Genomic DNA, 26,921 nt, shown 5'->3' with positions numbered 1-26,921 from the left:
GTCACCACAATGTACGGTCCCAAGATTAGCGGTCTACTGGCCGCCAGGTGGCACTACTGAGAGGGAAGACCACCGTATTCGGTGTGGGGCTCTCACACATCGTACTGCCACTGTAGCAACAATCCGAGCAGAAGTTGGCACCACAGTGACATGACGAACTGTTACAAATCTGTTACTTCGAGGAGAGCTCCGAGCCACACGCCCTGTAGCGTGCACTCCACTGACCCCAAACCACCGCCATTTGCGACTGCAGTGGTATCAAGCGAGGGCAGGGAGAACGTCTGTCGTGTTTTCTGATGAAAGCTGGTTCTGCCCCGGTACCAGTGTGTTGTGTGCTAGTCGTACTGGACCTGATGGAATTATTGTCTCGGATGCGACTGCGTACGACAGCAGGAGCTCTCTCTTCGTTGTCCCACACACCCTGACTGCAGATCTGTACGTCACCCTTGTGATTTGACCTGTTCTGCTGCCATTTATGAACAGCATTTGAGGAGGTGTTTTCCAATATGATAACGCTCGGTCACAAACCGCACTTGTAACCCAACGTGCTATACAGACAGCTGACATGTTGACTTGGCATGCTCGGTCATGCGATATTCTCTATGTTTGGGTTCATTGAAACAGCAAATAGTTAATACTTTCAGCCAGAAGGCAAATACTTGTTTATAAATTATGTTACTGTATAATAAGGTGTCGCATAGCGATGGTGGAATTTCCTAAATAATGTAATTCGTCGTCTTTGGGTTGCAACATAAACAGAAGAATACGGATAGATATGCGGTCCTTCACCATCTTGTTCGCTGGACAACAAACGAAGCCTTGAGCGCTAAACATTTGTACTGTTTTTCTTAAGTAAGACGGACGCAGATTTGTGGCAATCTGATCTAATTTTTACTAAATGTATAAAAACGTGTTCCGTCTACGTTTGAGTGGAGTGTGAAAAGAAGAACTGTTATAACTTATCGTGAGGGCGCACGAGCGACTCAAGAGGACAATGGCTATCTATACAAAAGAGCACTCAATGGACAGGAAACGGACATAAAAATCTACCGTCACTGTAGTACTAAGCATAAGGTACGATATATGTTTTAGTTATAATAAATATTTGTTCTGAAAATACTGAATCATTTAGCAGTGCTCATTCCTGTCATCTCCTCAGTATTATTTTCATTTTAACTATGCATTTTGCTAAGATTACAGATGACAAGATCAGCAGGCCAATGTGCGTGTTACATTGACAAAAAGGAAACTGTTTTATCATCTTCTTGCATCAGCTTTAATATTGAATTTCCCTTTTGTGTGATGTTACTGTTGTTTTTGTGCGCCTTTAAGAACTTTCTGGTTCCTTAGGAAATTGTCTTGTCATAACAATAACTTCACGACCGGGTATGATAGTATCTACGGTCATGAAGTAATTAGAAAGACGATAATGCATTTCCTGAATCAATAGCACGCTAGCGGTGACTGCTTCAGGCCACGCGAAACTGCAAGTAAAGACTATTCACATTTCATAATGCAATATTTTATGGCAATGGTCAATCCATGATTCTTACGCCAGTTGTGATTGATAAAACATTAAGCGAAATCTCAAATTCCAAGTTATCCATTGAATAACAACCTTACTTTTATTTTGTTACATCACAGTCACCAGATGCGTCTCTAGTCGAGCACACGTGGTACATCATCGGAAGACAACTCCAGCGTCAACCACAAACGGCGTTAACTGTTCCTGCATTCCCCAATCAAGTGCAACAGGCGTGGAACTCCGTGCTACAAATTGACATCGAGCAGTTGTACAACACAATGCATGACCCTTTTCATGCTTGCATTCAGCATTCTGCCGGTTACACCTTTCGATAATATACGAGCATTTAACATTTGCTATGGCTTATCTCGCGCTTATATTAACCTGCGATCTTGCAGCGTTGATCACTTAAATACATTACCTAGACATACGCATTTCCGAAATTTCATTACGATAACGCGTTTGAAGTACAGTTCGACACGCCAACTGTACCAATTTCAAAGGGAGGCGTTAGCCTGAGAGCGTGAAACGTAAGTCAAAGTCTAATCCAAAAACTGGCACTCAGACATAAACTGCGAATTGCCACGACACCAACTAAACTAGCGTTTTATATTCTTACATGAGCTATTTCTACTGTGAGTTCAGTTATATAAACAGTGAGGCAAGCAAACCGAAATCACTTACAAGCAGAAACATTTACAATAAGCTGACAGCAACAACCTACTGTAGCCGAATCGAAGAAAAATATCCTCAATCCAAACTGTCTTCATCTGGACAAGTGCACAAAACATTCACCTCACGTCGGTCTTGAAAGCTAAATGCTACATCATCGTCGTTGCAAATTGCAGTCAATGCGAAACCATACAGAGTACACCTTAGTCACACCGACGGCTGCACTGTGTGTAGGACTTTCGATACATCGATGAACAGACATACTTCTGATCGCGTAAGAGATATCTGGAACTTCCTCCGTCAGAAACCGGATGTAATCGATAGGACAGCGACCACAAAAGTAAATATAAGTGAACGGATACGAGCGGAAAGACTCGGATACCGAAGAACGACGAACGATGCAACAATGTGGATGCTGGTACTTACTACAACATATAAAGGGTGAAGAAAAGGTGCCGCACCTCGAGGTCGGCATGCTATTCCTGATCCAGACACAAAAGAAGTTCATCGAGCAAAATCAGATTGGGTACATTTTGAACACACACATGCGGAAACGAGGAGCAGGCGACACTGTCACTTCGTGCAGTGCATCAGAACGTACATAGGAACGTGCAGAGGAACCTGCAGAGGAACATGCAGAGGAACGTGCAGAGGAACATACAGAGGAACGTGCAGAGGAACCTGCAGATTAACCTGCAAAGGAACGTGCAGAAGAACGTGCACAGGAATGTGCAGAGGAACATACAGAGGAACATGCAGAGGAACCTACAGAGGAACCTGCAGAGGAACGTGCAGAGGAACGTGCAGAGGAACATACAGAGGAATGTGCAGAGGAACGTACAGAGGAACGTGCAGAGGAACGTGCAGAGGAACCTGCAGAAGAACGTGCAGAGGAACGTGCAGAGGAACGTGCGGACGAACATGCAGAGGAACGTACAGAGGAACGTGCAGAGTAACCTGCAGATAAAACTGCAGAGGAATGTGCAGAGGAACGTGCAGAGGAACGTGCAGAGGAACGTGCAGAGGAACCTGCAGAGGAACCTGCAGAGGAACCTGCAGAGGAATGTGCAGAGGAACGTGCAGAGGAACGTACAGAGGAACATGCAGAGGAACCTGCAGAGGAACCTGCAGAGGAACGTGCAGAGGAACCTGCAGAGGAACGAGCAGAGGAACGTGCAGAGGATGCTGCAGAGGAACGTGCAGAGGAACGTGCTGAGGAACGTGCAGAGGAACGTGCAGAGGAACGTGCATAGGAACGTGCAGAGGAACGTGCAGAGGAACGTGCAGAGGAACGTGCAGAGGAATGTGCAGAGGAACCTGCAGAGGAACGTGCAGAGGAATGTGCAGAGGCACGTGCAGAGGAACGTAAAGAGGAACGTGCAGAGGAACGTGTAGAGGTACCTGCAGAGAAACAAGCAGAGGAACGTGCAGAGGAACCTGCAGAGGAACGTGCAGAGGAATGTGCACAGGAACGTGCAGAGGAACATGCAGAGGAACGTGCAGATGAATGTGCAGAGGAACGTGCAGAGGAACGTGCAGAGGAGCGTGCAGAGGAACGTGCAGAGGAACGTGCAGAGGAACGTGCAGAGGAATGTGCAGAGGAACGTGCAGAGGAAAGTACAGAGGAACGTGCAGAGGAACGTGCAGAGGAACCTGCAGAGGAGCCTGCAGAGGAACGTGCAGAGGAATGTGCAGAGGAATGTACAGAGGAACGTGCAGAGGAACCTGCAGAGGAACCTGCAGAGGAACGTGCAGAGGGATGTGCAGAGGAACGTGCAGAGGAAAGTACAGAGGAACGTGCAGAAGAACCTGCAGAGGAACCTGCAGAGGAGTGTGCAGAGGAACGTGCAGAGGGACGCGCAGAGGAACGTGTAGAGGAACGTGCAGAGGAACCTGCAGAGGAACCTGCAGAGGAACGTGCAGAGGAACGTTCAGAGGAACGTACAGAGAAAAGTGCAGAGGAACCTGGAGAGGAACCTGCAGAGGAACCTGCAGAGGAACGTGCAGAGGAACGTGCAGAGGAAAGTGCAGAGGAATGTGCAGAGGAACGTACAGAGGAACGCACAGAGGAATGTGCAGAGGAACGTGCAGAGGAACGTGCAGAGGAACGTGCAGAGGAACGTGCAGAGGAACGTGCAGAGGAACGTGCAGAGGAACGTGCAGAAGAATGTGCAGAGGAACGTGCAGAGGAACCTGCAGAGGAACGTGCAGAGGAACGTGCAGAGGAACGTGCAGAGGAAGGTGCAGAGGAGCGTGCAGAGGAACCTGCAGAGGAACATGCTGAGGAACATGCAGAGGAACGTGCAGAGGAATGTGCAGAGGAACGTACAGAAGAACGTACAGAGGAACGTGCAGAGGAACCTGCAGCGGAACCTGCAGAGGACCGCGCAGAGGAACGTACAGAGGAAAGTGCAGAGGAACGTGCAGAGGAACGTACAGAGAAACGCACAGAGGAACGTGCAGAGGAACGTGCAGAGGAACGTGCGGGGAACGTACAGAGGAACGAACAGAGGAATGTGCAGAGGAATGTGTAGAGGAACGTGCAGAGGAAAGTGCAGGGGAACGTGCAGAGGAATGTGCAGAGGAACGTGCAGAGGAATGTGCAGAGGAACGTGCAGAGGAAAGTACAGAGGAACGTGCAGAAGAACCTGCAGAGGAACCTGCAGAGGAACGTGCAGAGGAATGTGCAGAGGAACGTACAGAGGAACGTGCAGAGGAACCTGCAGAGGAACCTGCAGAGGAACGTGCAGAGGAACGTGCAGAGGAACGTGCAGAGGAACGCGCAGAGGAACGTGTAGAGGAACGTGCAGAGGAACCTGCAGAGGAACATGCTGAGGAACGTGCAGAGGAACGTGCAGAGGAATGTGCAGAGGAACGTACAGAAGAACGTACAGAGGAACGTGCAGAGGAACCTGCAGAGGAACCTGCAGAGGACCACGCAGAGGAACGTACAGAGGAAAGTGCAGAGGAACGTGCAGAGGAACGTACAGAGAAACGCACAGAGGAACGTGCAGAGGAACTTGCAGAGGAACGTGCAGAGGAACGTACAGAGCAACGAACAGAGGAATGTGCAGAGGAATGTGTAGAGGAACGTGCAGAGGAAAGTGCAGAGGAACGTGCAGAGGAATGTGCAGAGGAACGTGCAGAGGAATGTGCAGAGGAACATGCAGAGGAAAGTACTGTGGAACGTGCAGAAGAACCTGCAGAGGAACCTGCAGAGGAACGTGCAGAGGAATGTGCAGAGGAACGTACAGAGGAACGTGCAGAGGAACCTGCAGAGGAACCTGCAGAGGAACGTGCAGAGGAACGTGCAGAGGAACGCGCAGAGGAACGTGTAGAGGAACGTGCAGAGGAACCTGCAGAGGAACGTGCGGAGGAACGTACAGAGGAACGTACAGAGGAAAGTGCAGAGGAACCTGCAGAGGAACCTGCAGAGGAACCTGCAGAGGAACGTGCAGAGGAACGTGCAGAGGAACGTGCAGAGGAACGTGCAGAGGAACGTGCAGAGGAACGTGCAGAGGAACGTGCAGAGGAACGTGCAGAAGAACGTGCAGAGGAATGTGCAGAGGAACGTGCCGAGGAACGTACAGAGGAACGTGCAGAGGAATGTGCAGAGGAACCTGCAGAGTAACGTGCAGAGGAAAGTGCAGAATAGCGTGCAGAGGAACCTGCAGAGGAACGTGCATAGGAATGTGCAGAGCAACGTACAGAGGAACGTGCAGATGAACCTGCAGAGGAACCTGCAAAGGAACGTGCAGAGGAATGTGCAGAGGAAAGTGCAGAGGAACCTGCAGAGGAACCTGCAGAGGAACCTGCAGAGGAAAGTGCAGAGGAACGTGCAGAGGAAAGTGCAGAGGAACGTACAGAGAATTGCACAGAGGAACGTGCAGATGAACGTGCAGAGGCATGTGCAGAGGAACGTGCAGAGGAACGTGCAGAGGAACCAGCAGAGGAACGTGCAGAGGAACATGCAGAGGAACGTGCAGAGGAACGTGCAGAGGAATGTACAGAGGAACGTGCAGAGGAACCTGCAGAGGAACCTGCAGAGGAACATGCAGAGGAACGTGCAGAGGAACGTACAGAGGAACGTACAGAGGAACGTGCAGAGGAACGTACAGAGGAACGTGCGTCCAACCCACACCACACCACAACACAACAACGCAGCATCCAGACTGGTGTCTGCACCGGGAGGGGGGCGGCGCGGAACGGGAAGTGTTTACACCGCTGACAGCCGCCTGTTGTTGTCTGAATAGATCGACACGGCACACAATTTCAGAAAGATTAGGATCCCATTTACGTTTGACAATGGATATGCCAGATCCAAGGCTTTTGAAGAACAGCGTTTTATGTGGGATGAAGCTCATTTACTTACTACAGATTTAGCTGGGGTACACCTGTCCACCATTGTTGTTGTGGTCTTCAGTCCTGAGACTGGCTTGATGCAGCTCTCCATCCTACTCTATCCTGTACAAGCTTCTTCATCTCCCAGTACCTACTGCAACCTACATTCTTCTGAATCTTATTAGTGTATTCATCTCTTTGTCTGCCCCCACGCTGCCCTCCAATACTAAATTGATTATCCCTCGATGTCTCAGAACATGTCCTACCAATCGATGCCTTCTTCTAGTCAACTTGTGCCACAAACTCCTCCCCAATTCTATTCAGTACCTCGTCATTAGTTATCTGATCTACGCATCTAATCTTCAGCATTCTTCTGCAGCACTCACATTTCGAAAGCTTCTATTGTCTTCTTGTCCAAACTATTTATCGTCCACATTTCACTGCCATACATGGCTACACTTCATACAAATACTTTCAAAAACAACTTCCTGACATTTAAATCAATACTCGATGTTAACAAATTTTTCTTCTTCAGAAACGCTTTCCTTGCCATTGCCAGTCTACATCTTATATCCTCTCTTTCGACCATCATCAGTTATTTTACTCCCCAAATAGCAAAACTCCTTTACTACTTTAACTAATCTACTTTCCTAATCTAATTCCCTCAGCATCACCTGACTTAATTAGACTACATTCCGTTATCCTTGTTTTGCTTTTGTTGATGTTCGTCTTATACCCTCCTTTCAAGAAACTGTCCATTCCGTTCAACTGCTCTTCCAGGTCCTTTGCTGTCTCTGCTAGAATTCTTCTCCATGGACTTTAATACCTACTCCGAATTTTTCTTTTGTTTCCTTTACTGCTTGCTCAATATACAGATTGAATAACATCGGGGAGAGGCTACAACCCTGTCTCACTCCCTTCCCAACCACTGCTTCCCTTTCATGTCCCACGACTGTTGTCCACAGCTCGTGGTCGTGCGGTAGCGTTATCGCTTCCCCCGCCCGGGATCCCGGGTTCGATTCCCGGTGGGGTCAGGGATTTTCTCTGCCTCGTGATGATTGGGTGTTGTGTGATGTCCACAGGTGAGTTACGTTTAAGTAGTTTTAAGTTCTAGGGGACTGATGACCATAGATGTTTAGTCCCACAGTGCTCAGAGCCATTTTTTGAACCTCGACTGTTATAACTGCCATCTGGTTTCTGTACAAATTGTAAATAGCCTTTCGCTCCCTGTATTTTACCCCTGTCACTTTCAGAATTTGAAAGAGAGTATTCCAGTCAACATTGTCAAAAGCTTTCTCTAAGTCTACAAATGCTAGAAACGTAGGTTTGCCTTTCCTTAATCTTTCTTCTAAGATAAGTCGTAGGGTCAGTATTGTCCAGCGTAAGCAGCAGAATATACGTCAAGATAACCGACGAAGCTGCAAGCGAAAGAACTATCGCTGCTGCTCAGGGGATTTAAATTTCGACACTGCTGGCCATATCAACGATGTAACAGTGGCTCCTTCAAGCTCGACAATGAGGATCGTTCGGACCTCTGAGCTGCCGTTTGAGGCACCACAATCGATGGTTACTGAATCGCTGCGACTATACTCGGCGGTAAGGACTCATACGCCTGAACGTTGGGAGAGGTATGGCTTCTATCCCGTGCTGAACGGCGTCCGACAGGTGCGGGTGGCCTTGAACAAATATATGTCGGAGCACGTCGAGCTCTTTTGAGTTACGATGGCCAGCCGCGAGCACGTTCTGGCCGTGGTGGAGGAGGATGCATACGCGCGGAGTGCGTACAAAGCCCTATCACGCAACTTCCACGTGGAGAAGCGCCACGGCAGAACTTAGCACGCACCTGCAGACGACGTACGCGTCGGCGGCCCGCCGGGAGGTGTTGCCGAGTTCGGAGCGTGACAGGCACGTGTTGGTGCGAGCGCGAGCTGAGTCAGGGGAGCAGGGAGGTGACAGGGAGGATGCGCCCACGCCCTCCTCGCGGCAGACGAGGGTACTTTCAGAAGTACCGCGCGGCGTGGAAGTGAAAGTGGAGAATGTGGCGGCTGCAACGGACTAACGAACATAAAATTTTTGAAAACGTTATCAGCGATCTTTAAAATTAAAACTTAAACATTAAAAACAGTCTTCATGGCAACTTTTTATTTTTATTAGAGTGACCGGTTTCTATTCTATTTAAGAACCATCTTCAGACTCTGAAAAATCATATTACCAGGTAGAAGGATCGTTATAATAGGAAGTATATTGTGCTGTGCGTACTGTAAGACCTGCAGTACACACACCATCAGATTATTTGACTTGTCGCTCTAACGAAGTAGGCGAGTGTCAGCAATATGTCTCGTGGTCTTATCGTGGCGTGTTTATCTTCTGCCATTAGCTCACACTACAGAAATGCCACTTGCACGCTTAGAGTTGCAGAGTGACTGTGACCAACTTTAAGCAGAACTTGATTAATTTTCACACACATTTATTAAAATAATAACAAACATAAAAATTACTTAACTTGGTTCTGGATGCTATTTACAATTGACAATCTGAAGTTCCTTTGGTTTTTACCTATTAATATTTCATTTCATCCATTTATAGGCACACAAACCTCACAGAAGAATGTTGTGTCTTATTTATTGAGAAAACAAAACATGAAACTTCTGCTGCTGATTGTGCCACACCACTTAGAAGAAGCGGTATGGAGCTCACCTCTCAACTCCCCTTTAGTCAGAGCGTTGCTTACCTGCCGTATTCTCACGAATCTTCAAGTCTTCGATGTACAGCATTTGAGTCCAGACAATTTTCACTGCCCCTGCCAAGTCACAGAGCCTTGCTAATTGTCTCGAAATACCGCTACGGTCTGACGGTGCTGTTCCATTAGTTAGAAGTCTGTCTGTCACTGTCGAGATAGAGAAGAGCACCACACTAACGTACAGGAGGAAATTCACAACCGTGCAGAGTACCTGCAGACTGCACAAAGTCGTTCAGAAGCGTAACAATTTATCTATGTCGAATGACAGTATGTAAATATCACCTTGCACGTATCCTGATCTGCTTTATCATATTCCTGTGATTACTACGTTATATGTATGACAGTGTAATTGTGTCAGAGACTTCATTGAGAGCACAGCCCCTTTTCCCCTCTACCCCTCTCCCCCCGTTCCCCTCTTCCCCCCCTCTACCTCCTTGTTATCTTTTAACATCTAATGGAGTAAAACTATGAACTATAAAAACTTCGCTAATGTCACATGTTAGAGAACTCAATAAAGACTTAACAACATCTCTCTCTTCCGAAATATCCGAAACGAATACCGTACGGCCAGCTGGTTCTAGGCGCTTCATTCTGGAGTGGCGCGACCGCTACTGGTTCGAATCCTGTCGCGGGCATGGATGTGTGTGATATCCTTAGGTTAGAAGTTCTACAGGACTGATGACCTCAGATATTAAGTCCCATAGTGCTCAGGGCCATTTGAACCATTTTTTGAAATACTGTATGCTCGTTGATGTCGACCATATGTGGCGATCCTATTAAATGTACAAGTATTGGTTTGCTGCAGAAGGTGGCCATTGATTGAATTCGCTTGCACAGACCTGTGTAACGTTTGCTCACCTGTACTGCAGTATGACAATATCCCACAAACTACCAATCACAAGAAAGGGTTCCTGTGTTCTTTTATAAACACTTTGCCACATTGTTTTCCTGATGTAACACACCCAAGCAGTGTATTACTACAACTTTGTACACAGCCATCCAATTTGTTTTACCAACATGACTCTGAGCTCTGTGTCAAGTGCTGAACTGGCATTTAGACATTTCGACCCATCAGCTCTCACAGGAAACTGGACATTGCATGATGGAAGTTAAGTAGCTCTCACAATACACAGGATGATTGAAACAAGAGACAAATGTTGTCTTTTTTATTGACAAAAATGTGGAAGACATCCCAGTATATGGAAACTGAAAGAGTTTGCGGCATTGTGGAGCACTTTGAAACAGCTCTCCTAATGTGATTCCCTCTGCATGTAAACTCATGTTCCTTAGTGATAGTCTGAACGATTCCTTCAGATGGTGACTGGATGCCCTGCCTTACAGATGGTCCCTCTTCATTGACACCAATTGACCAAGTAATGCCGATGGAAGAGTCAGTGATAGTGTCCCGATAATCGCATCGAAATCTAGCAGAGGGCGTTTCTGAGATTGATAAACTGTGTGACTGGACAGAACAAGTCGAAGAGGTAGTAGAGTTGGCACCCCCACTTGATGACGGCTTACTTTCGAGACACAAACCATAGAACGAGGGCAGTGGAGGGAAGCACGCTGGTGGGAAACGAATAGTGGCGTTTACGATGAGACGACACGAGCATGAAGGCGACAACGATCCGACCACGTAAGGTGGGAACAGCGAACATTAATACCGCACGATCGCCTGCAAAGTTTCAACTTTTCCGGGACACGATGCACGCCGCGGCCACGGATGTCCTGCTGGAGCAGCAGACTTGCAGTGCTGTGCTTCCAGACGTGCGTGGTCACAACAGTTACCTAGCGCCGACTCCAATCGTAGCACGTGGCATGGCGATCGTGGTCCGTGTTGGTTCAAACGGCTCTGAGCACTATGGGACTTAACAGCTGAGGTCATCAGTCCCCTAGAACTTAGAACTAACTAACTAACACATCCATGCCAGAGGCGGGATTCGAAACTGCGACCGTAACGGTCGCGCGGTTCCAGACTGAAGCGCCTAGAACCGCTCGGCCACCAATGCCGGCCACAAATCTTCATATCACCTCCCAGTTTTCTCACTGCGGTCACTTCCCGAGACATAAGTGAGAGGTTGTAATATGTGTGGCCACAACACTTAGAAGCAGCGGTATGGAGCTCACCTCTCAACTCCCACTTAGTCAGAATACTGCTTACCTGCCGTATTCTCACGAATCTTCGAGTCTTCCACGGAAAGGAGATGTCCCCCGCCAAGTCACAGAGCCCAGCTAGTTCTCTCGAAGTAACACCGCATTCCGTCAGTGTTGTTCCATTAATTATAAGACTGCCTAGTCCTGTCAAGATAGAGAGCTATCACAACGAGAAAAGTACCACACTGACGTACATGAGGAAATTCACATCCATGTAGACTGCACAAAGACATGCAGAAGCGTAACACCTACAATTCATCTCTCTCTCTCTCTCTCTCTCTCTCTCTCTCTCTGTGCTTGTTATCTTTTTAACACCTAACGGAGTAAAACTACAAACTATAAAACTTCGCTAATGCCACCTGTTTGAGAACTCGATAAGACTGTACCACATCTCTATCTTGCAAAATATCGGAAACAAAACAGATGATAAATAATAAGTAGCAACTAATGGTTTCTGCACGATGGAGCTCCAGATGGAAGTAGTTGGAAACAATACTGAATTCGGTCTTTCGAAGTTGTTTCACTGTGGCAGATTGAAACACAGTCCATCCTTTCAATCGTTGTACGAACATCGAAATGGCAGATATTGAGATAACCGATAGCGGAACTGAAAAGCAGCTACAATCGCTTAGAAACCGAAGGGCTTCAGGACCAGATGAGATACCTATAAGATTCTATAAATATTATGAGAAAGAACTTGCTCCCCTTCTAGCATTAATTTATAGTACATCGCTTGAGCAACGAAAGGTACCTGACGGCTGGAAAAAGGCGCAGGTCATTCCCGTTTCTGAGAAAGGCCGCAAGATGGAGCCATACCGTTGACGTCAGTCTGTTGTTGAATTATGGAACATGTTTTATGCTCAAGAACTATGACGTATTTGGAAAATGAACACCTCCTCTATAAAAATCAACATGGATTCCGCAAACAGTGATCTTGCGAAACTCAACTCGCTCTGTTCCTCCATGAGATCCACAGCGCAGCGAAGTACGGCGCTCAGGTTGATGCCGTGTTCCCTGATTTTAGTAACGCATTTGACACCGTCCCGCATTGCTGTTTAATGAAAAAAATACGAGCTTACAGAGTATCGGAGCAGACCTGCGACTTGATTCAAGACTTTCTTGCAGATAGAACTCAGCACGTCGCTCTTAACGGAACTAAATCGACAGACGTAAAGGCAATATCCGGAGTATCACAGGGAAGTGTGATAGAACCGTTGCTGTTTACAGTATATTTAAATGATCTGGTAAATGCGTCGGATGCTCTTTAAGGGGCTCCGGAACGCCCTGTACTTGCAATGTTAAAATAACGCTTATAAATTACATCTTTCCTCACAAAGTATTTGAGGTATGAAGTTGAACTTTTTACAGATTATTTATTGGAATATGGGCTACAACTTAACACAGGGATTTTACAAAATTTTAGTTCAGTTATTAAAGATGATATTTTTTCAATTGTAATGAAAATTCACAACATTTTTTTGCAATTTTTTATTTATATATTCAATAATATACAGTTTTTTGGAAAAAGGCTGTGTTAAATTATGCAGAAGGTACTGTGTAACATTTACTGAAAGTTTGAAACAAATATGTTTGGAAGATCCTTAGAAAACATGTAATTAGTATGAGAAAATAATAGTTTTGGGAATCGAGCGACAAAGATTGGATTAACTTTTTAGTGCATTCCAGGTCCATAGGATGGATTATCTTCATCCTCTGCAAACTACTCCTCCAGCTTCCTCTTGTTCCTCCTCCTGTTTACTCTTGCTTGTATTTCTAGACTCTTTACAGCCCTGTCTGCAGCCCGAAGGCGTTCCTTGTCTAAAGCAAGCATCGCTCGTTGTTGTGTTCGTAGATTTTGCTACCATTTTCTTCAGTTGCAGTTACTGCAACACTGTTCCAAAAGGTGGTCATGTATGAACACTTATCACATTTCAGTTGTATTTCACTAGCAAGTCCTACGTGCTTTATTATGGAGAGTTCCAGACCAACTTCACTACAATGAATACATCTTACACAGTTTGAAAAAATTCCTTTGAGAACCGACATATCAAATATTTCATTCACATCCGATTCACCCATAAAACATTCATAGTTTTCACTCATTGAACCAAGCTTCTTCTGTGAAGTATTTTCTTTCCCACTTTGACTGCTATGGGCAGGTGTACTTGAGAGGTTAGGTTCACTCACTTGGTTATCGTCTTTATTGTTTACAGTAATAACACATACCTTTGGTTTTCCAACATTTCTCCTTTTCTTAAAAGCCTTCAGAGGATTTCTTATAACTTTACTTTTACTCATTATTATACTTCAACAAAACAGAGACTCAAGAAACAGAATTAATTACGAATATTTTCGAGATAACGACAGCGTAAATAAACATGAAACAATCGACAATCACACCAGCGATATATATTGAACCATCACAGGTTAGCCACAACACATACTTTATCTCACATCACTAAAATGTACCTGATGAACACGGACGTTAATAATAACACCATTTGACAGCAGTTTAACAGCGCCACAGTGAGTCACGCCCATGTAGAACACATTTCAAAAAAAATTTAATAATAGTTGTAGTCTTCGGAATTGAATAAATTATACATCTATTAAAAGATAATAGTCTGCAGATTCAGAAAACGCAAAAAAGTAAAAATTGAACTTTTCATGATTTTGAGCCTTTCCGGAGCCCCTTAAGGCTATTGGCAAATAATGCAGTTGTCTATAACACAGTAGCAACACCAGAAGGTAGTAAGAATTTGCAGAACGACCAGCACACAATTGATGTATGGTGAAGGCTGAACGTGACCCTGAACGTAAATAAATGTAACACATTGCGCATACATAGGAAAGGAAATCCACTACTATAAAACTACGCTACTAATGACAAACAGCTGGAGACAGCGTCTGCCGCAAAATATCAAGGCGTAACTATCCAGAGCTATCTTAAGTGGAATGACCATATAAAACAAATAGTTGGAAAAGCAGACACCACACTAAGATTCGTCGGAAGAATCTTAAGAAAATGTAACTCATCCACGAAAGAAGTGGCTTATAAGGCGCTTGTTCGCCCCCTTCTTGAGTACTGTTCATCTGTCTAGGATCCCCATCAGGTAGGATAGGCTGATAGAGGAGATAGACAAGATCCAACGCAGAGCGGCGCGTTTCGTCACGGGGTCGTTTAGCCGGTGAGAGAGCGTTGCAGAGATGCTAAACAAACTCCACTGGCAGACGTTACAAGAGAGGCGTTGTGCATCACGCAGAGATTTACTATTGAAGTCTCGGGACATCATTTTTCAGCAGGAGTCGGACAACCTATTACTTCCCCCACATAGATCTCGCGTATTGGCTACGAGGAGAAAATTCGAGAAATTAGCGCCAATTCAGAGACTTACCGACGACAATCATTCTTCCCACGCACTATTCGCCAGTGGAACAGGGTTGGAGGGATCAGACAGTGGTAACGAAAGTACCCTCCGTCACACACCATTAGGTGGCTTGCGGAGTGTGATGTAGCTGTAGAGTTTATTTAAATCATTTGTGCTGTCAGTTCTGTAATACTGTTGTAGTGTTTGGATTCCATACTAGGAAGATGTTGGAAAGAGAGAAATGATTGTAGAACATAAACACACACTTCTGAGGCTACACGGTTCTTCACATAAACATGCTAAATGCTACAGTAGTTGTGGTTCCATATATATTAGTCATGTGGAAAGTACCACAATGCAGGAAATAGGTTTCTAATACCTAACATACATTCAGGCTGCACGTTTTCTATCCCTATCACTAAGACGAGAAACTTTAAAATGATAAAACTAATACCTTCTAAACCAAAGGAAAAAAGAAAACATAGATTCCTTGTGACAAACCGCACTAGATAGTTTTTCGAAGGTGTACAAAGCTCACTGTTCACCCCAATAACTGTTCTGAAATTATGCTACGCTGGCATCAGTTCTATAAAACGATAGTCTGCAACTCCAAACGCATGAAACTACAGTATGTTATGAGGAGATAGAGAAATGAATAGCGATGTGATATTACACGCCATGCTTCACTAACCTCGTGAACAGAACACAGTCTCTTCCACACACAACATCCGTCATATACAAAGGGATTACAGTACTTCTCAATCCAACCACCGAGCTAGTAGTAGAGTGTACTTTAGGTAAGGACACTTTATAAAAATTTACAAACTGGTTGCCGACAGTTTTTTTGTCTGACCTGGACTTGTTATCCGCCATATATATATTTTTATTATTCGACATTTGGTGGTCATCCACGTTAAAGAATATGTTCCAGCCATCTTATCGCTGTCCAAAAAATGAATGTTTCCCTGTTTCCTGGTGCTTCCATATAAACCTTTTCACGTATTCCTCTTGCTGTCACATACTCGTTCTCATGTACAAGAATTTTCCTGCATCAAGTAGACATGTAAGTACTCGCACATTCTCCCTCAATTTCTCAGAATTTTGCCATACTTTACCCTCAATTTATACGTATTTTCCATCAATTTTCTTGTTTTTCACGATTTTATGTCACTTCATCTCATGTGGTCATGACAACTCTTCTCGCGACGTGCTCTGAAACTGCTTGTAAGTGTAGTTTAGTTCTCAGCACCTAACAGAAATGCACTATTTTTCTGTATGTGTGTGTGTGTGTGTGTGTGTGTGTGTGTGTGTGTGTGTGTGTGTACGTGTGTGAGTGCCTGACCCAGACATATAGCGAGTGGATTCACCTTCGAACCCTATCCCAGACATAACGCAGGATGGATCCACACTGGAGCCATGTCCTGGCCATAATGCATGGTGGATCCACTTCGAATCCTGTCCCAACCATAATGCAGTCAGGATCCACCATCGTTTCTACTTCTGACGTAACCCCTGTGAGCTCTATCCTGATCCTGTCCTGAACCTATCCTGGGTCTCTTATGGCTTTGGAATGAGAATATCAGTCTATATCACAGGCGTTGGGCTGTGGTACAATTTTGGAAGACGTATTATGCTATTCATGAAAGCAAAATATCGAAGCGTATTTATTACATGGAACTCAGTTTATTCCATTTCTTAGTGAGATGTCGACTGTAGCGAGTATAGTGCGCTCCTACTTCTGGTCAGTTACAAGTAAAATTTGAGCCAATGTTGCAGGCAGGGTTGGTTAAAGACAGAGGCACAGTTACAAGATGCAAAGAAAGAACATTTAGAGTTTTTCTCAGGATCCATGAATGCGAGAATGCGACTCCCGTCCAGATGGCCAGTCGTAATAAAATCTTACTAAATTTATAAAGTGTTTCGGGGGAGGAACATAGTCTTTGCAGATCCTCTCTGCTGATGGCTATTTCCTACAATAAGAATCAGCATTTGTAAGCATGTAATGTAGGCGGTGTAACAGGGTTCACAATATGTCCAAATTCATTTGACCTTCACAAAGCAATCAAGGGGTTGGTTTAGCAATGATAAAGAATTATTTGAGAATCTTGCTGCGCAGCCATTGGCTGATAGCATCATAAGATCGACTTGATGAGACGTTTTGTTGTAGTGGAAACTCGTCCACACTAGTGGTATGGACCTCGATTAATTGAGTAAAATGCGCTGGAATAGCGGAAAACCTCCTAAAATTACACAAATTGATGGAAAGTAAGTAAAACTGATAAAAATGCAACAAAAATGTAGAGGAAGGAGTGTACATTCATGCTCGCCTGGGTGTATGAAAATCATTCCATTCCTCCATTGGTGGAACTGACAGCTCATGCTGCACACTAGCCTACCTCTATAGTCTTAAGTCCTCCAAACTACTCCCTGGTTCCATATGTGGTCCTGAATTATACGCCATAAAAATGAAAGACTCAGTGTCCGCAGATTTGGGGGTCAGGATGACAACCACGAAGGATATCGAAACAACTTTCATACATATGGGTGCAATATGCCCCACCAATATGACAAACCAATGCTCTTGGTCTCATCAAAAATGGAACACTGAGACATTAGCTACACTATCACTAAGGAACATGAGTTTACATGCAGAGGGCATCACATTTGGAGAGCTGTTTCAAAGTGCTCCACAATGCCGCAAACTCTTTCAGTTTCCATATACTGAGATGTCTTCCACATTTTTGTCAATAAGAAAGACAACATTTGTCTCTTATTTCAATCATCCTGTGTATTGTGAGAGCTACTTAACTTCCATCATGCGATGTACAGTTTTCTGTGAGAGCTGATGGGCCGAAATGTCTTAATGCCAGTTCAGCACTTGACACAGAGCTCAGAGTCATGTTGGAAAAACAAAACGGATGGCGGTGTACAAAGTTGTAGTGTTACACTGCTTGGGTGTGTCATATCAGGAAAACAATGTGGCAATGTGCATATGAAAGAACACAGGAACCCTTTCTTGTGATGGTTAGTTTGTGGGATATGGTCATCCTGCAGTACAGGTGAGCAAACGTTACACAGGTCTGTGCAAGCGAATTCAATCAATGGCCACCTTCTGCAGCAAACCGATACTTGTACGTTTAATAGGATCGCCACATATGCTCGACGTCAACAAGCATACAGTATTTCAAAAAATGATTCAAATGGCTCTCAGTACTATGGGACTTAACATCTGAGGTCATCAGTCCTGTAGAACTTAGAACTATTTAAACCTAACTAACCTAAGAACATCACACACATCTATGCCCGAGGTAGGATTCGAACCTGCGACAGTAGCGGTCGCGCGGCTCCAGACTGAAGCGGCCAGAACCACTTGGCCACAGCAGCTGGCCGTACGGTATTTGTTTCCGATATTTCGGAAGAGAGAGATGGTGTAAAGTCTTATTGAGTTCTCTATCATGTGGCATTAGTGAAGTTTTTATAGTTCATAGCTTTACTCCATTAGATGTTAAAAGGATAACAAGGAGGTAGAGAGGGGAAGAGGGGGAGAGGGGAAGAGGGGAAGAGGGGCTGTGCTCTCAATGAAGTCTCTGACACAATTACACTGTCATACATATAACGTAGTAATCACAGGAATATGATAAAGCAGATCAGGATATGTGCAAGGTGATATTTACATACTGTCATTCGACATAGATAAATTGTTACGCTTCTGAACGACTTTGTGCAGTCTGCAGGTACTCTGCACGGTTGTGAATTTCCTCCTGTACGTTAGTGAGGTGCTCTTCTCTATCTCGACAGTGACAGACAGACTTCTAACTAATGGAACAGCATTGACAGGCCGCAGTGGTATTTCGAGAGAATTAGCAGGGGTCTGTGACTTGGCAGGGGCAGTGAAAATTGTCTGGACTCAAATGCTGTACATCGAAGACTTGAAGATTCGTGAGAATACGGCAGGTAAGCAACGCTCTGACTAAAGGGGAGTTGAGAGGTGAGCTCCATACCGCTTCTTCTAAGTGGTGTGGCCACAATCAGCAGCAGAAGTTTCATGTTTTGTTTTCTCAATAAATAAGAGACAACATTCTTCTTTGAGGTTTGTGTGCCTATAAATGGTTGGAACGAAATATCAATAGGTAAAGTAAATTTGCATTTACTTCGCAAATTACTTCACTGGCAAAAAGACCAAGGGAAAAAGATTGTCTATACGGCTCCTTATAAGCGCTACTTCCTCATATCTTATGTTCGTGGTCCTTCCACGAAATGTATGTTGGTGGCGATAGATTCCTCGTGTGTACATCTACAAATGTCAGTTCTAATTGTGTTCCCTTAAAAGATCTTAATCTTTGCTCCAGGGATTCCAATTTGAGTTACATGGCAGGTGTAATCCGACAGTTGGAAAAAAAAAAAACTCACCATGCAAAGTGACTCTCACGACCAGTCTAATTAATCAGCCCACCAATTTGATATGAATGATGTGTGGCTCCGTGGATAGAGGCGGGGGCTAGAGTACCACGGACATGATCCGGGAGCTGGAGCGGTGACAAGGCGTCTTTTCATTGCGACAGGATCTTTTAACGTAATTTCAGTCTCTCACCTACACAGGTAGAGATGATCGCCGTAATAAAATATATCGTATTACCGAATTTATAATGTGATACATCCTGAAACTTATTTTATCCCTATGCTGTGACCTTAAGAGACTTGGAAGCATTTGGTTACTTTAAGAGAGTTTGAAAGTGAGGAAGCATCCTGTGACAGAGGCAGATCTTAGCACTCCGTCACGAGGCAAAAATGAGTTTGATATTCTAGTCCTATGATGCAAGAGGTAATAGATATTTCGCTGATTGGAACAGATTCATCTACCCGTAGAGAGAATACTTAGAGAAAGGATTGTCTATGTCATACTGTTACAAGATTTTGACAAGTAAAGATACTTTAGCTATGTGAAAATGCGTGTATTCCCGTATTTCTTCTGTCCTCGGAAATAACTCGTGTAAAAGGAGGAAATATACTTTTCGTGTGAGACATTCGAGGTTTAGTGCTGTGTACATAGTTCCGCGTAGTCAGCGCGTACACAACTTTCCCACTAGAGCGCGCCCCGCTAAGTACAACAGCGCAGGCGCAGCGCTCGTCCGTCTCCGCACTACGAGATGGCGCTGTCTTAGAGACGGACCAAATTCTGCTTCCGCCGATCCGTGTATTAATATGTAACGCAGCCAATGAGATTGCTGCAAACGTAGAACCTTTTCTCCTCGCGGATCATACTCGCGTAGTGATACATGAACGCGCGAGGTATTATAACGAGTGTACAGACCTCCGATTAGTCAGTCTGCATTTGTCTGCACCAGTCTGTACCAGTCTATAGTCAAGTTTCAGGCTGCGCCTAATAAGATTACCATATTCCCGTACATAGCCATGAAGATAAATGTATAGAGACTTTGTCAAGTATCAGAGATATGTGAGAATAAGATTAACGTACCAAAACGGAACGAACTTCACCGAGCGAGGTGGCGCAGTGGTTAGCACACTGGACTCGTATTCGGGAGGACGACGGTTCAATCCCGCGTCCGGCGATGCTGATTTAGGTTTTCCGTGATTTCCCTAGATCACTTCAGGCAAATGCCGGGATGGTTTCTTCGAAAGGGCACGGCCGATTTCCTTCCCCATCCTTCCCTAATCCGAGCTTGTGCTCCGTCTCTAATGACCTCGCTGTCGACGGGACGGTAAACACTATCCTCCTCCTCCACCAAAGGAACTTCAGATTGTCAACTGTAAACAGTATCCAGAATCAAGTTAAGTAATTTCTATGATTTTTATTATTTTAATAAATGTGTGTGAAAATTAATCAAGTTCTATTTAAAGTTGGTCACCGTCAATCTGCTACTCTAAGCGTGAAAGTGGCATTTCTATCGTCTGACCTAACGGCAGAAGATAAACACGCCACAATAAGACCACGAGACATATTGCTGACACTCGCCTACTTCGCTAGAGTGACAAGTCAAATAATCTGATGGTGTGTGTACCGAAGGTCTTACAGTACGCACACCACATGTAGCTTCAACAATATCCCCGTCTTGGATTAACTAAAGTGGATTTTTTAATTTGGGAAGGGTCTATGTCGGGGTACTATTGCAATTAGAGATATACGTCGATGCCACTGCTGCTTGTCTTACAGTGTGCCACAGTGGGTAGCAGAAGTGGGCACGAGGCGTCAATGGACCGGAAACAACTGATTATTTACAAAGAATTTGACGACGTGTGTGTTTCCGTGAGAAGGTTCAGTAAGTGGGTGTTTCCACTTGTGATTATTTCCCCACATCAACTGATCTGTCGGGTGCCTGGTGGCAGTCTCTCCGACCGCTGAGCATTCAGTAGGGCCGACGAGCGGATGTTTGTAGACGGGCCTGCAGCCGCCCCCACGGTTTCTGCTGACTGACGCGCGTCAGACGATGTGAAGTCTCTGCAGGTGGTGCAGTCCGGCTCTCAGCAGTCGGCAGGCAGAGCGCCCTACGTGGTCACGTATGTGTGTGATCGGCAGGACTTTTTCTCCAGAGATGTTAAGCGGAAATGCTGGATTGGGGGAGGGTGCCTCTGTTTTCAGGCATCAGTGCTTACAAGACCACACTTACATTTAGCACTGCGATCTATTTGTGGCAGCAATTTAGTTATTTGATTAGCATAATTTTTGAATGTGACAAGCAAACGTTGAAAATACGTTTTTATTAGGCAGAAAGTGAAACATGAGGCTGCGATGAGTGATTTAAACGATCTGTTTGACTCCTTTGAATTGTTAAGCAATTAATATCATAGGGTGGTGCAAATGGACTCTTTCCCTCTATTTATGATATCGAAATTGTGTCATGTCTCCCTTTGTCCCCAGCATTAACCAACAGAGACCCAGTATTCTGAGAAGAGGTGAAAACCTGTGTCTGGGTCTTTGTAGCTGTTGGTTCACACACAAAATGGTTCAAATGGCTCTGAGCACTATGGGACTTAACTCTGAGGTCATCAGTCCCCTAGAACGCAGAACTACTTAAACCTAACTAACCTAAGGACATCACACACACCCATTCCCGAGGCAGCATTCGAAGCTGCGACCGTACCGGTCGCTCGGCTCCAGACTGAAGCGCCTAGAACCGCTCGGCTACACCGGCCTGCGTTCACACACAGGAACAGGATGCGGCCACTTGAGAGAAGCAGCGACAGGAAGCAAGTCTGGAATTTCGCGATCAGCCGAATGCTACCAACTGGTGCTCTGCTCGGGGTTGTGACATCAAAGGAAGCCGACAGCCGGTCCACAGTGGGGGTCTTTAGTATCGCAATCTACAATTAGAACATTGGGGCGTTTATGGGCTCCATGGCGACGCCTAGGCGACAGACAGAAGCGCAAGATACGCCAGACAGTGGATACTATACCACACTTCATTCCATTCCTCTGTACTTACAGTTATTACATCATGTGAATCAGGCTGAGCTCTACCCAAGTGGGGGAGGGGGGGGGGGGAGTGGGGAGTCCTGTCTCCCACAAACTGATTAAATAAAGAATAAGCATCAATATATTATTGATAATCATATGAATTTCGTTTCGTGAGACCCTTCTCTTCAGCACAGACTCAATTTTTTTCTGGGAGGCCGCGCGGGATTAGCCGAGCGGTCTTAGGCGCTGCAGTCATGGACAGTGCGGCTAGTTCCGTCGGAGGCTCGAGTACTCCCTCGGGCATGGCTGTGTGTGTTTGTCCATAGGATAATTTAGGTTAAGTAGTGTGTAAGCATTGGCACTGATGACGTTAGCAGTTAAGTCCCGTAAGATTTCACACAAATTTGAACATTTTTTTTTCTGAGAGGGTTGGGAGGAGGTGAGAGCTGGGGGGGGGGGGGGGGGGGAGAACATCCTCTGGTGCAATAGCTCAGTTGATTCCTGCATATCAAGGTGAGTGCACACACGAAAATTTTCCAAAAAGACAACATCCCAAATCTGTAGTTGCTGGATGTGAGCTTTTCCCGCCAAATGAAGAGGTCCAATTCGTGAAAATTGTATTTTGTAAATGAACAGTATATGGTATGCTATGTAATTGACATTAACTTCAATTTCATATCATGGGATCCTTCTTCTCCGGTGCAGACAGAGCCCTATTCCCACCAATTTTCAGATGGGGAAGCTGTGGGGGAGGGGAGGGGGGGGGCTGGGGAGATTTCCCATAAGGGAAGGGGATAATTAATTGATCGATTTAGGTATTTAACCAATTAATTTGATATCAAAAGCGTGCTTGTATCAGCATGTTGGAGGGGATTCCCTAGAGGGCTGGGGCAGTACAAGGGTGAGGGGCAGAGTTGGGGGTTTCTCAGAGAGATGGATTACCGCAAGGCGGTCATAAATCTCTTTGCCCCTGAGTTTATGCAATCTGCACTGACAATATGTGCAAGAACGCGGTTTACCCTACTACTTTCATGGACTTATGTTCCCAAGCAACAATGAAATTTTTATGGATGTCAGTTGTTCACGGCTGGTTTGAAGAACATTCTGGGCAGGCAAAAGAATGATTTGGCAACCCAGGTTGCCTGACCTGAATCGCATTCAATATTTCTGGACATAGTCATCGGGTGGTCGTGCGGTAGCGTTCTCGCTTCCCACGCCCGGGTTCGATTCCCGGCGGGGTCAGGGATTTTCTCTGCCTCGTGATGGCTGGGTGTTGTGTGACGTCCTTAGGTTAGTTAGGTTTAAGTAGTTCTAAGTTCTAGGGGACTGATGACCATAGATGTTAAGTCCCATAGTGCTCAGAGCCATTTGAACCATAGTCATCGGGCCTGTTCGTGAACAATATTCTGCACCGGCTACATTTTTGGAACAATGGACAGCTATAGAGATAGCATGGCTCATTATTTCCGTAGGGAACTTCCAACGACTTGTAGAGTTCACACCACACAGAGTTGTTGCAGTACGCCACGCTTAATGTCTGACACGATATATCGAGGTATCCCATGACTTTTGTCATCTCAGTGTAATAATAATAATAATAATAATAACAAAATGATGATAGAAGGAAGAAGAAGAAGATGACGACGATCGAACCGCTGGCAGTGGCTCCAGACTGTGAGAGAACGAGGAGCGCTGATTGCTGTGAAGAAAACCTGGAACTTTTATAACGGGCTGTAACGAAGACATTTATGCGTGCTACTTGGTGTGGATGTGTCAGTTTCATGCAGAAAGACTGCACATTTACTGTTAATAAATTATTTTTAAAAAGTGGACAGCTGTGTATGTCGTTCGAGCATGTTTTAGTCAGTGTGGATATAGCTGCATTTAGCTGTCTAAGCTTTTCGTCAGTTGTTTTGGATGAAGACTTCTTTGTAAAACATTACCTACAATTGCAAATAGTGTACGTTTGTTCTAATCTAACATAACACACACTTTCGGCTACTACACTAAAGTGCTTGAAATTATCCGTCCCCATTCCATATCGATCTTTTTCTTATAATTACCTCATCAGAGTTCCTCGTGTAAGTCAGAATCATACCATGTTTTGTGTGGATGGCTTTCATCAAGCGTGACATGGGAACCCTCTTCATTTTAACTGCTGAAACGTTTCTTTTGTAGGAAAGCCTTTCGCGGCAACCAAAGTATTCCAGTGAAAGCACGAAGATAAAACACTTCGACTAGTTCTACTTCAGAGACAGTGTTTTAGTTACTATTACTACGATGATGAAGATACAGCGAGAACTCTGTTAGTTCATTACCTAGAGAAAAATCCAGTTTTAGTTACGTAGAACTCTGATTGAATGGAGTCGTTCGATATACACCAAAGTAATATTGTTTGACTTCCGACTCTTCATTTGGGTATGAAAATCTGGAGAAAATTCACTGTGTAATTTCTGGGGGGTCTTATTTTCGCTCCACCGAAACACCTCAGCCGTAAGATGAAGATTTCCGCCTGAATGCCTGGGCGGTAAATGCCTGTATAGCCATCCGAGGTAACTTTTTTTTCTTTTAGGCCGGACTCGCAGCATAGAATATGCTATAATATGACGTTTTATAATGAATTACTCCAGGCAATGTGCAAATAGTTTAATTAGTAGTGCCTCTTCCTCACTACAAGCTTGTTTCGGGTCTAGCGCGATTCTCAGTTAAGCGTCTACTTGGAGTGAAAGCCCGTTTTGCATCAGCGAGTCAACTGTCGACTGTCTGTTTATTGCGAGACTGTTGTAAGTCACATAATTTCTCTTTGTATATCATTTTTCTCGTGAAATACTTTTAACAGCTAGATTGGCAGTTTATTCTAGTTGACGCTTTATGTTTATCTTTCAACCTAGCCGTCAAAAGTATTTCGCTGAGTAATTCTACTCAAACAGAAATTACGCGACTTACAACAGTCTAGTAATAAACAGACAGTCGACAGCTCACTGATGTAATATGGGCGTCCACTTCAACTAGACGTTTACCTGAGCATGGCGCTACAGCCTAAACGAGGCTGTAGGAAGAAGAGGCACTACTAATTAAACTATTTGCAGTTTGCCAGGTATAATTCATTATAAAATGTCGTATTATCCATAGGAGTTGTGGTTTCGGGTTTCTGTATTACCTATGGCGGCTGGTATTAATGCCATCTGATTACGTTCAGACTTCGCAGAACCGGGACATCAGAAGCGTGTCCACGTTCTCGAGAGTCCCACGACTCGTTCTTGACTGGAAGAACGCTCCGGCAGGTTGCGGAGTGTCTCTCGTACCCTAGCCCAGCTGTGCCGGGCTGCTGCCTGGCAGACAAGAGACAGGAAACAGGAGCGTTTCGCACCTCCGCTCCGCTGACTTCTTCAGGACAGCGGGCGGCGATTGCATCTGGTCCCTGATGTCTGGCCCCTGGCCCCTGGTTCCTGCCGCCGCTGCGCGCCAGCCAGCACTCCTGAGGCGTCTCCGAGCCCCCTTATCGCTCTCGCTGCTTCAATTTCCGCCCCCCCCCACTTCTCCCACCCTTCCAACCCCTCCCTTGTGTGAATGCAGGTGCTGTTCGCCTCACTGGCTGGCGGTCTGCGCTTCTCTCATCTGGCGGAACGAGAAAGCGCAGCACCTCGCAAACGCTCCTCTCTGTTGCTCCTGATTCCTCCAGGCCGCATTGTCGTAGTTCTTGAAACTTTCCACGTGAAAACGTCTGTTCGCTCGGCGAACGAACTTTCTTCTGTGGCAAAATACCGTCACATTTGAATCGCTAATAACTGTGACGCTAACGATACGTAGCGGTCTCGCGGTTCCAGACTGTAGCACCTAGAACCGCACCGCCACTCCGGCCGGCTAACTATGTTTTCGAATGTTCCTTTACAAAGGAAAACTCAGGCGAATTGTCCGAATTTAACTTTCGTACCACTGAAAAGAATAGTGAAATTGACATTAGCGCGAGTGGCTTTCGGAAACAGCTATTTTGAAATTGAAGAAAGTTGAATGGCCCAACGGAATCCCTGTCCGATTCTATGCTGAGTTTCTACCTGAGTTCATCCCTCTTTTGACTTAATGTGTCGTATACAACTCGAATAAAAAGGCGTGTCCAGTAGCTGGTAGAACGCACAGTTCACATGCGTCCACAGGAAGGGTAGCAGAAGTGGGCCACAAAACGAACATCCAGTATCCTTGACATCGATTCCTTGCAGAACCTTACAACACAGTCTGAGCCCAAACATAATGAGGTATATCGAACAGAATCAACTGCTAGATGTCAATCATAACACATTTCGACAACAGCTATCATATGAAACCCAACTCGCACTTTTTTTACACGACATACTGAAAGCCATGGATTAAGACAGTCAAGTAGATGGAGTATTTCTCGTTTTGCGAAAACTATTGTGCTCACTATCACATCTATCTTTGTCATCTAAAGTACGATCGTATCGGATATGAAGCGAAATTTGTGACTGGACTGAGGATTTTTTGGTAGGAAGGACGCAGCAGGTTACCTTGGATGGAGAGTCATCAACAGATGTACACTGAAGAGCCAAAGAAACTGGTTGTGTAGAGCCCACGCGAGAACGCAGAAGTGGCGCAACACGACGTGCCATGGCCTCGACTAAATGTCTGAAGTAGTGCAGAAGGGAATCGACACCAAGAATCCTGCAGTGCTGTCCCCAAATCCGTAAAAAT

At 45.2% G+C, this 26,921-nt stretch overlaps 2 protein-coding genes across 2 annotated transcripts in view; one reads left to right on the top strand and one right to left on the bottom strand.

The window, feature by feature from the left end:
• The first annotated feature begins 2,830 nt into the window (after nucleotides 1–2,830).
• On the top strand, nucleotides 2,831–3,592 carry LOC124551182 (ring-infected erythrocyte surface antigen-like). The gene has a single exon (XM_047126171.1). The coding sequence runs from the start codon at nucleotides 2,831–2,833 to the stop codon at nucleotides 3,590–3,592; it is 762 nt and encodes a 253-aa protein (XP_046982127.1).
• Nucleotides 3,593–3,827: 235 nt separating this feature from the next.
• Nucleotides 3,828–26,921, bottom strand: part of LOC124551181 (sialidase-like) — a gene marked incomplete at its 3' end in the record, with an annotated part of 90,094 nt that continues 67,000 nt past the window's right edge. The window contains exons 3-4 of the mRNA XM_047126170.1: nucleotides 5,398–5,553; nucleotides 3,828–4,462 (exon numbers count right to left, since the gene is read on the bottom strand). Of these exons, the coding sequence (XP_046982126.1) occupies nucleotides 3,828–4,462; nucleotides 5,398–5,553 (791 nt within the window). The remainder of the gene's footprint in view (nucleotides 4,463–5,397; nucleotides 5,554–26,921) is intronic.

Source organism: Schistocerca americana, chromosome 9 (assembly GCF_021461395.2).
Source record: "Schistocerca americana isolate TAMUIC-IGC-003095 chromosome 9, iqSchAmer2.1, whole genome shotgun sequence".
Lineage (NCBI taxonomy): Eukaryota > Metazoa > Arthropoda > Insecta > Orthoptera > Acrididae > Schistocerca > Schistocerca americana.
The sequence above is the reverse complement of the archived record's forward strand: the minus strand, read 5'-3'. Positions and strand labels throughout refer to the sequence as shown.

Bases quoted from the DNA above. Each gene is read 5' to 3' on its own strand.
- LOC124551182 (XM_047126171.1), top strand. From the start codon at position 2,831: ATGCAGAGGAACGTGCAGAGGAACATACAGAGGAACGTGCAGAGGAAC.